At 41.8% G+C, this 10403-nt stretch overlaps 1 protein-coding gene across 1 annotated transcript in view; it reads left to right on the forward strand.

Annotated features, from left to right (window-relative positions):
- Positions 1–5420, forward strand: part of LOC147122656 (cystine/glutamate transporter-like) — a 294916-nt gene extending 289496 nt beyond the window's left edge. The window contains exon 12 of the mRNA XM_086008514.1: positions 2489–5420. Within this exon, the coding sequence (XP_085864640.1) occupies positions 2489–2553 (65 nt within the window). The 3' untranslated portion in view covers positions 2554–5420. The remainder of the gene's footprint in view (positions 1–2488) is intronic.
- The last annotated feature ends 4983 nt before the right edge of the window (positions 5421–10403 follow it).

Genomic DNA, 10403 nt, shown 5'->3' on the forward strand with positions numbered 1-10403 from the left:
ATTTTAATGATCCCTCCTCATTTTTACCATAAATATTTGTCTTTTCCAGGCTATTTTAGGATAGTTTTAATTAAAGTACCCCATTATTACAATTGCCTACAAATCTCACCCTCAATTTCTTTTCCACTATTCAATGGTCTAAAATGCATTCCCAATATAGGAACAGTTTGCTCCTTATTTCTTAACTCTAACTAGATATATTAGGACAGGCATTAGATCACTGGGGAATCCATATATTGTGAACACACTGGTGCCAGTACACCGTCAGGGAACATAGATTTTGAAACTTCAGTCATACTATTACAGTATAACCAAACTATTACTGGGCTGCATATGAATCACAACATCAGTTGTAGGAATTCTAAGCTGAATCGTTTGTCACCTAATTGCTAAAGTTATTTTATTTCATTACAATATTCCGTGATTCATTGTTAAATAATTAGCAAGCTTTCCATGTATTGAAGTGACAACAAAAAATAGTAAGTGAATGGGCAGGATTTTCATTGGGCCGTGGAGTTGGGATTGGAGGCGTGTGGGGGGTTAAATCCCGAAATCAGGGGTCCCGACCCCATCCTGCACCCAACCTGCCTCCGTGCCAGTTTCAAAGGAGGCGGATACCCGCCCCGCACTGGGACCCGCCTCCCCGAGGCGGGAAGGGGATTAGTGCCAATTAACTGCCTGTTAACAGGTAGTTAACAGCCAGTTTTTAGCCTAATCCTTATTTTTAATGCTGAAGTGTGCGATTCCCGACGGCTCCAAACCACGCCAAGTTTGCGAGGTGGGCCGTCAGGTTGAAGGACTTGGAGGGGTCGAGATGTCAGTGTTCAGGTGAGTGATGTGTGCATGAGTGCAAAGGTAAGTGTGTTTGGTGTGTCTAAAGTGTTTAAAGAAGTTTAAATTACCTTTTCTTACCTTTTCAGCCTTCCATCCTTTAGGTCTCGGGAGTCCCTCATCTCATCAGCACAGAAAGCAGAATGGCTGCGAACTGTCAAAAGTGACAGCCTTCAGCTTTCTGTGCAGGAGAGATTTCTAACTGAGTCTGTGGAGAAGGACTCAGGTTAGAAGTAAGACTGTCAGTGTTTGACAGCTTCAAACAACTGTGAAATGCTGATATTTCATCTGTCAAAACCTCTTGACAGATGAAATTTCAGTCTGTGATGTCACCTGTTGCTGGGTGGCCCTTAATTGGCCTGCTGGGCGGGCTCAACAAGGTCAATCAAGTCAAAATCGTGTGGATTGGCCACATCTCGATGGAGGCAGGACTACAACCCCGAAAGTTGTAGTCCCGCCTCCTACCCGACTCCTGAATGAAAATCCAGCCCAATGTGTTAGCTAGACTGAGGGGGAAAAAAAGTCATATTAATCTCCTTGTGAACCGATTGAGATGTTTTTGAAAGATTCAACCTGAAAATTAAAAAAATAAAGGTTGCAAGAATTTCATCCCACCTCCAAGATTAGTGAATAGGTAAAACCGGTAGTGTACCTTTCAAACTAGGAATACTGAAGACAAAGATTTCCACTAAAGAGGATCTGAATGGATTTATGATTCTGCTACAAATAGAAAACAGAAAACTTCCCCCTTAGTCCGTCAACCCCCAGAGAACTTAAAATAAATTGGATTCAGTAAATTATAAGGAATTTACAGAGATTAACACATAGGCAGAGAAAGTGGATGGATTGATAGAAGCAAGGTGGCTAGGTGGTTTGATGGATGTCCCAGGAAAATGAGCCAGTCAGTAAGACTCTATTAAAATACAAAAGCAACACTTTCCCGGCACTCTTATTATTATTACAAGAGAAACCCACAGAAATAAAAGTGTGTAAACATCTGAACTAGTCTAAAATTCAGACATTTGCAAATTACTCAAAGTCATTTCAATTCAGGTTACTTTCAATTGTCTATACCTTTGGGAGGTCATCCCTGATAACATGCATTAATTTGCCATTTATGGCAAGTGTGTGTGAGAGGTGGAAGCGTCATTCTACTGCAGTAGGTCAGTGTGAAGGGAAGAATCTTATATTTGATCCTGATCTGGAAGCCAGTTCCACTTCAAGATGAAAGTGGAAAAATATTGCATTCCTCGATGCGGTCATATTCCCATCTTAATGAGATCCAATGCGCATAACAAAAATGGAGCAACTGATCTTTGTTTAACATCACTGTATTAATAGTCAGCCACACATGTGTCAAAATATCCTCCATTCAATAGATTCCTGGAAATAAGACAGAAAATACTGGAAATGTAAAGCAATTTAGCCAACATATGAAAAAAAGATAGTAACAGTTCAGGTGTAATCCTTCTTATGAAGGCTCGCATCTGAAATGTTAACCTATCTTTCCCTTGGAGATACTGACTGCTGTGCATTTTCAAAATGTTGTGCTTTTATTTCAGATTAAAGCACTCGTGCTTTTTATTCTCTTTTTATTCCTCCTCGGACTAAATGACCATGGATAAGGCATTGGTAACAATTTTGTTTTCTGTTGCAGATTCAATGACCAAGACACTCCAGATCATTCTGGAGGTAGTGCCACCAGAAAAACATAACAACTGATTAGCTCCATTGGTGGGACTAGCTCCTGGCCGTTATGAATACTGTGAGACTACAAATGTCAAAGAAATGCTTGGCCATTTCGACGGAGTCATCCACTGGAATCCTAATTTCTTCCCAACACTTCAAAAAAGAAATACTGGGACATTCTGCGGCCCTGAAATCCTGTGGTGAGGTGTTCTCCTGGTCTCTCGCGTTGTTTCTGCCATTTCTCTGAGGTTGTTGGAGGGAGGGGGGAAGTTCTGCTGATCTTCCATCAAACCATCAAAGTTATGGCAGGAGACCAGGAGAACCCCCCCTCCCGAGCCCCCGCCCCCCCCCACAGGATTTCAGGGTCTGTGTGTTTACTCTTTTTTTCTGTAATTAATGTACATAGACTTTCTAATGATGAGCTAGAATTTATTAATGTGGTATCGTTTTTTTCTGAAAGTGCAACTGTATGCAAATGAAGAGGCCGACCACTTTTTTTGTAGAAGCACAAAGTCAGAGTTACTTTGTATATAAAGTAATGTAGTTGTGCTGGAGATATAGCCGTGCTTATTTTTCTGCTTGTAAACAAGGAGATTATATTTTATTATCACATACTGTTGGTATTTCTTCAAAGGCCTTATAAAGACATGGTTGGGTGTGTCTCAGTTAGATGCTGAATCATATTTATTACACAAGCTGCTGAGATTTACTGTGACTGTAGGAACCTATTTTTTTTGTTAAAAATTGTCTTTATCAGAAAACTTTAAAAATTCCTATATTTCAGATGGCAATTTTAACTACAAATTCACTTCCTGTTGGGAACATTGGTTACTTCAGAAGAAATTGCACTTTGTAGCCCTGAAATTCTGTGAGAGCTTTTCCCAGTCTTCCGCCGTAATTTCGGCAGGAAACTTATGGGAGCCCAAGCGGAAATGTGTGAATGGCTAAAAACAGCCGTTGTGCTGTTTCCCTGGGAGCTCCGCCGGTCTCCCGCCAGGAGAGCCCTCATGGGATTTCAGAGCTTTTTGGGGCAAAATTGGAAGGGGCAGGTGCTGGCAGGCAGCCAACAACAAAAATGTCCGCCCGACACCTCCCCTTTAATTTGCGCCACCCCGGCCGCAGGCAGGCCCCCTTGACCCTGTCGGACAGAATGTCCGGCGGTAAGTCAGGGGTCCTACCGAAGATCGTGGCCGGGGCGCGAGCAGGCCACTGCGCACGGCGATGATGTCATCGCCAGAGGTGCAGTGCCACATGGCGCTAACAGTTATTGCCGCCGCTAACCTCCCGCTGAATTTCGCGGGAGGTGTTAGCGGCGTCGCGCCCGGGCGCTAGTTGCTTTGCACCCCGCAAATCAACTGAATTTTCCCCCCTTTATCTTTCCTTGCTAAGCGCACATATTGTCCCATGGAACACTGTGGCCTTCAAGCTGCACTGAGATACTAGTGTACGCACACTTACCAGGTTCATCGGAATGTCCTCTCTTTGCTGTTTGAGCAGTCATTGGAGGTGAAATTAATCATCCACGGTAGTAGACGGGTGCGATAGCAAATCGGCAGCCTGTTTTACACACCATCTGATTTTGTTTTACCATTGACTTCAAAAATTTCAGACAAATGTATTAAGTGTTCATATGGTATTATCTCTCAATATAATTTCAAGGCTGTGACTTGTAATTTGCTTCTCCAGACCTTTAATGCACAAATATGAAGGCAGTTCTGCTCACAAGGGTGATGCTGCCATAGATCGGATTCTGACCCGATTGCTTTCTCTATCTTCCCCCCCCCCCCATTCACTTACACCGTCCTAACTGTCCAGCCATATTCCTGTTGTATTCTCAAGCTCCTCACTGGTCTGTCCTGGGCTCTTTGCCCTTCTCTCATCCCTCCTGCGGAATACACGTTGGCCTATACCTTAGCCCTCTTCCATTTTTGTGTTTATATATCGCAGTTTTCTTTTGTGCTTGGCAGTAGGAAAATAGAGAAACTAAACTCAGAACAGAACTGATGAATAAGAAACAGAATGGTGGGGGGGGGGAGGTGAAATCACTGCTTCAGTAGTTGTAGCGAGAAAATAGACCCGAGTAAAATGATGTATTTGACCACTTTATACTCGTGTCTTTTTTTTGCTAGAATAAGTGAGGACAGGAATGTCACCCTTTTGGAATATGAGATAAATAACACACATACATAAAATAAATACTAAATCTAAATGCTGATAAAGAGAAGCAAAACGAGGAAAAATTAACACATAGCTTTGAACGTTTTCTGCAGACAATGCAGTGTCTACTGTTTACATACAGGTGAGCTTTTTGTGGGGTGATCAAGCTGGTGCTGGTACTGGGCTCATTTTTGTTAGCATCTATTTGGATCACATGGTCTCCATTGGAATATAAACAACATTGAACGTCTGTTTGTCAGAGGTGGGTTATATATGTGTATCGGAAGATACATAATTATTACCTTCAGCTAAGTATGTATGAGCGATTTAAAAAGAATTGCAACAATATCATCGAGCACTGTGACAATTGTAAAAACAGTCGGGGGGATGATACATGTGTGGTTATGCACATGGGTACAAACATTACATTACAAGCCATAGGAATCATATCATGGAAGAGATCCAGCTTGCCTATTGTCTTATATTCAGTTCATGGTGGGAGGATTGCAATCCAACCAAATGTTATCTTTATCATAGAAATAGAAAAAAAATGTGATTTTCCAATTATTTGTACAAGTTTAGAAACTGATCAAAAAATTAAAAGAGAGCCATTTGGTCATAAGTAAGTGAAAATGTTTATTTGTTTCAAAGAAAGGATGCAATGATGTAGCATGAGCATTTATCTATGTTCCCTCACTTCAGTACTGTTTTGTACAATACTACAAGCACACAAAGTGGTGGGAGGGAGGAGGGGGGGGGGGAACAGTGTGAAACAAAATAAAACAATTACTTCAAATAACAATTGTGTTTCTGTCAATTCAACAATAAAGCCCTTGCCATGCCCACCAGACTTAGAACATTTCTAGCGAACTGATGGTTACCACATTGGTCACTTTCCATGGTTATTGCGGCATGTACAAGAACTCTAAATATGACAAGCACTTGGAGAGACTCTGCCCACCGATCCTACATATCTTGAACTCATGTGTTGTTGATTTAATCAAATCCAGGGACAGTCCCACCAAGAGGTCCTTCAACTTGCTCATTAGGTGGCTAGATATTACAGTACAGCACAGAAACAGGCCATTCAGCCCAACATATCCGTGTCGGTGTTTATGCTAAACATGAACTTCTTCGCACCAATTATATATGAGTATAGTTGTTGAAAATGATACCAAAAAGTTGAGGAACCGCCCCTTCAGATAGTGGAACACGAGCTGCAACCTCTTTTATTGTAGGTAAATGTGATGAATCATTTCGCCCCGGCTGCAAAAAGGACACACAGCCATGACATTGATAAAGTGACTTGAATAATTATTGCATGCCACCTTGCTGTGCAACTTTCTCCACCCCAAGTCCCCAGTGGTGCCAGGAAGGATCCTCAAAGGCTGTTAAATTGCATAAGGGATCCTGACCTTTATAAATAGAGGCATGGGCCACAATTTCGCTTACCGATGCACCAAGGGTTTTGATAGAGTAAATAGGGAGAAACTGTTTCTACTGGCAGGAGGGGCGGTAACCAGAAGGCACAGATTTAAGATAATTGGCAAAAGAGCCAGAGGGGAGATGAGAAGAATTTTTTTACGCAGCGAGTTGTTATGATCTGGAAGGCACTGCCTGAAAGGGTGGTGGAAGCAGATTCAATAGTAACTTTAAAAAGGGAATTGGATATATACTTGAAAAGCATGGCTATGTGAAAAAAACAGGGGAGTGGGACTAATTGGATAGCTGTATCAAAGACCAGGCATAATGGGCCGAATGGCCTTCTTCTGTGCTGTATAATTCTATAAAGGCTTCTACTGAGGACCCTCACTTCATTAATAAGTAACTTGTAGCGTGTCCAAACTAAGAGTAAGTTTTTACCCAACGTTAACTTGGAGTTAATGAAGCAACGCTGTGTTAATTCTAATAACTTATCTCAAAGTGCCACTTCCCAAAATGGTCATATGGCCTGGACATTAGTGAAGTGGTTTAGATATTGATTTGACACCCTTGTGCTGTGCAGCAACTTTCAACCTCAGGCCCCAAGCAAGGATGGATCCCTGAATACAGAGCCTTACACTGGAGAACCTCAAATCAAGCCAGATCACAAAACCTCTCGCCAGGAAGTATCGCAGTGGAAGACAAAGGTGAGAAAGTGAAGAATCTGCAGCAGTAGCGAATACCACAGATCTCTCCATGCCGAGGGGAACTGCACAGAGGGAATTAAACATAGCAAGCCAAATGCCACCAAAACCAACTTTGAGTATTAGGGTAATGCCATTAATAAATACCTGGCAACCTGTCTAAATTAAAAGTGCGTTCCCTAGAAATTCCAACACATTTTGGGAATAGACGGTGCAATAGGGAATGAGGAATTTGGGGCAGCCCGTTTCCACCGGCTTTCCACTCTACTCTGGCCACATTGAGTAATTCTGACAGAGGGGCCTTCCCCTACTTCCAAGTTATGTTACAGTTTTATAAAGCTCCGGTTAGACCCCCATCTAGAGTACTGTGTTCAGTTCTGGGCCCCCGTACCCATAGATTCACCTGAATGATACAGGGGCTAAAAGGGTTAAATTATGCGGACAGGTTGCACAGACTAGGCCTGTATTCCCTTGAGTATAGAAGACTGAGGGGTGATCTAATTGAGGGGTTTAAAAAGTTTAAGATGATTAAAAGATTTGATAGTGTAGATAGAGAGAAACTATTTCCTCTGGTGGGGGAGTCCAGAACAAGGGGCCATAACCTTAAAAATTAGAGCTAGGCCATTCAAGGGTGATGTCAGGAAGCACTTCTTCACACAAAGAGTAATGGAAATCTGGAACTCTCCCCCCCTAAAAGCTGTTGAGGCTGAAGATCAATTGAAATTTTCAAAACTGAGATTGGTACGTTTTTCTAATGGCAAGGGTATTAAGGGTTACAGAACCAAAGCAGGTAGATGGAGTTAAGATGGAGTTCAGCCATGATCTAATTGAATGACAGAACAGGCTCGAGTGGCTCAATGGCCTACTCCTGTTCCTATGATTCCTAATTACTTACCTGCCTTGGCTTCTTTTGGCCCATCAACCACCTCCGGGCAAGTCTAGTCTGACACTGTCACTGCTCCCCTGCCCAGGCCTCCAACTAAACTTGCAGATCAGATCCCGATGATATATAATGCAGAAAGTCATAACTACAGTTTATTTCATATCAATGTCCTCACCATCCAACCTTAACTCTCTATAAAGTCTAAATTTGTCTAAGACTTGAATATTGCTCCCACGACAGAACTTCTTTCAATTTTCTGCACAGGTTCTGGCATTACAGAAACATGGCTGCAAGGTGACAATGCCTGGGAATTAAACATACCAGGTTATTTAACGATCAGGAAGGACAGGCAGGAAGGAAGGGGAGGTGGGGTGGCTATGTTAATAAAGGAAGGAATCACTGTAATACAGAGAAATGATATTGGGTCAAAAGATCAGGATAATGAAACAGTTTGGGTGGAGATAAGGAATAATAAGGGGAAATAAACACTAGTGGGCGTAGTCTATAGACCTCCGAACAGTTGCAACTCTGTTGGACGGAGTATCAATCAGGAAATAGTTGAGGCTTGTAATAAGGGAACATCTATAATTATGGGGGATTTTAACTATCATATTAATTGGACAACTCAAATTGGGCAGGGCTGCCTTGAGGATGAGTTCATTGAGTGTATTAGGGATGGGTTTCTTGAGCAGTATGTAACTGAACCGACCAGGGGGCAAGCAACCTTAGATCTGGTCCTGTGTAATGAGACAGGATTAATTAAAAATGTCCTAGTAAAGGATCCCCTTGGAATGAGTGACCATAACATGGTTGAATTCCATATTCAATTAGAAGGTGAGAAGGTTGGATCTCAAACAAGCGTGCTAAGCTTGAATAAAGGAGACTATGAAGGTATGAGAGCGGAATTGAGTAGAGTGGATTGGGAAAATAGATTAAAGGGTAAGACGATACATGATCAGTGGTGTACATTTAAGGAGTTATTTTACAACTTCCAAAAAATATATATTCCACTGAGAAGAAAAGGGTGTAAAAGAAAAGACAGCCATCCGTGGCTAAGTAAAGAAATTAAGGATAGTATTCAACTAAAAACAAGGGCATATAAGGTAGCCAAATCTAGTGGGAGGATAGAGGATTGGGAAAACTTTAAAAGACAGCAAAAAATAACAAAAAGATTGATTAAGAAAGGGAAGATAGATTATGAAAGTAAATTAGCAAAAAATATAAAAACAGATAGTAAGAGTTTTTATAGTTATATAAAAAGAAAAAGGGTGGCTAAAGTAAATGTTGGTCCCGTAGAGGATGAGACCAGGAAATTAATGGTGGGAAATAGGGAGATGGCAAAAACACTGAATGAATATTTTGTATCAGTCTTTACAGTAGAGGACACTAAGAATATCCAACACTGGACAAACAGGGGGCTATAGGGGGGGAGGAGCTAAACACGATCAAAATCACTAAGGAAGTGGTACTCGGTAAAATAATGGGACTCAAGGCGGATAAATCACCTGGACCTGATGGCTTACATCCTAGGGTCTTGAGGGAAGTGGCGGTAGGGATTGTGGATGCATTAGTAATAATTTTCCAAAACTCCCTGGACTCAGCAAAGGTCCCGGCAGACTGGAAAACTGCTAATGTAACACCTTTATTTAAAAAGGGCAGTAGACAGAAGGCTGGAAACTATAGACCGGTTAGCCTAACATCTGTGGTAGGTATTATTTTGGAGTCCATTATTAAGGAGACAATAACAGGACATTTGGATAATCATAATTTAATAGGACAAAGTCAGCATGGTTTTATGAAGGGGAAGTCATGTTTGACAAATTTGCTGGAGTTCTTTGAGGAAGTAACATATAGGGTGGATAAAGGGGAACCAGTGGACCCGGCTACCGACCATAGAGCACATATACCAGAAACGCTGTTTACGGAGGTCACGGACCATCATCAAAGACCCTACCCACCCCAGCCACAGTCTGTTCGCCCTCCTGCCATCTGGGAGACGCTACAGATGCATTCGCACCCGAACGACCAGATTTAGGAACAGCTTCTTTCCCAGGGCTGTCATCCTACTGAACTCCACAAATAAACTCTAAAGCCTGCACATCTGCCAATGCACTTTATTATGGTTATGTTTATGTTAATGTTTTACAAGCCAAATGAATGTTGAATGTTGAAATGTCTTAATCTAAATGTACACTCTCGGGAGCCACAAGCCTACATTTTGTTGTACTGCACTTGTGCACTAACAATGGCAATAAAGTTGATTATGATTATGATTAGTGTATTTAGACTTCCAAAAGGCATTTGACAAGGTGCCACACAAAAGATTATTGCTTAAGATAAAAAATCACGGGATTGGGGTAATCTTCTGGCATGGATAGAGGATTGGCTATCTAACAGAAGGCAGAGAGTTGGGATAAATGGTTCATTCTCAGACTGGCAATCAGTAACTAGTGGTGTTCCGCAGGGGTCAGTGCTGGGTCCCCAACTCTTTACAATCTATATTAACGATTTGGAGCAGGGGACCGAGTGTAACATATCAAAGTTTGCAGATGATACTAAGATGCGAGGGAAAGTAGTGAGTGAGGAGGACATAAAAAACCTGCAAGGGGACATAGACAGGCTAAGTAAGTGGGCAGAGATTTGGCAGATGGAATACAATACTGGAAAGTGTGAGGTTGTGCACTTTGGCAGGAAAAATCGTAGAGCAAGTTATTATC

Source organism: Somniosus microcephalus, chromosome 2, assembly GCF_052327205.1.
Source record: "Somniosus microcephalus isolate GS21.2 chromosome 2, FLI_Smic_1.0, whole genome shotgun sequence".
NCBI classification, from domain to species: domain Eukaryota; kingdom Metazoa; phylum Chordata; class Chondrichthyes; order Squaliformes; family Somniosidae; genus Somniosus; species Somniosus microcephalus.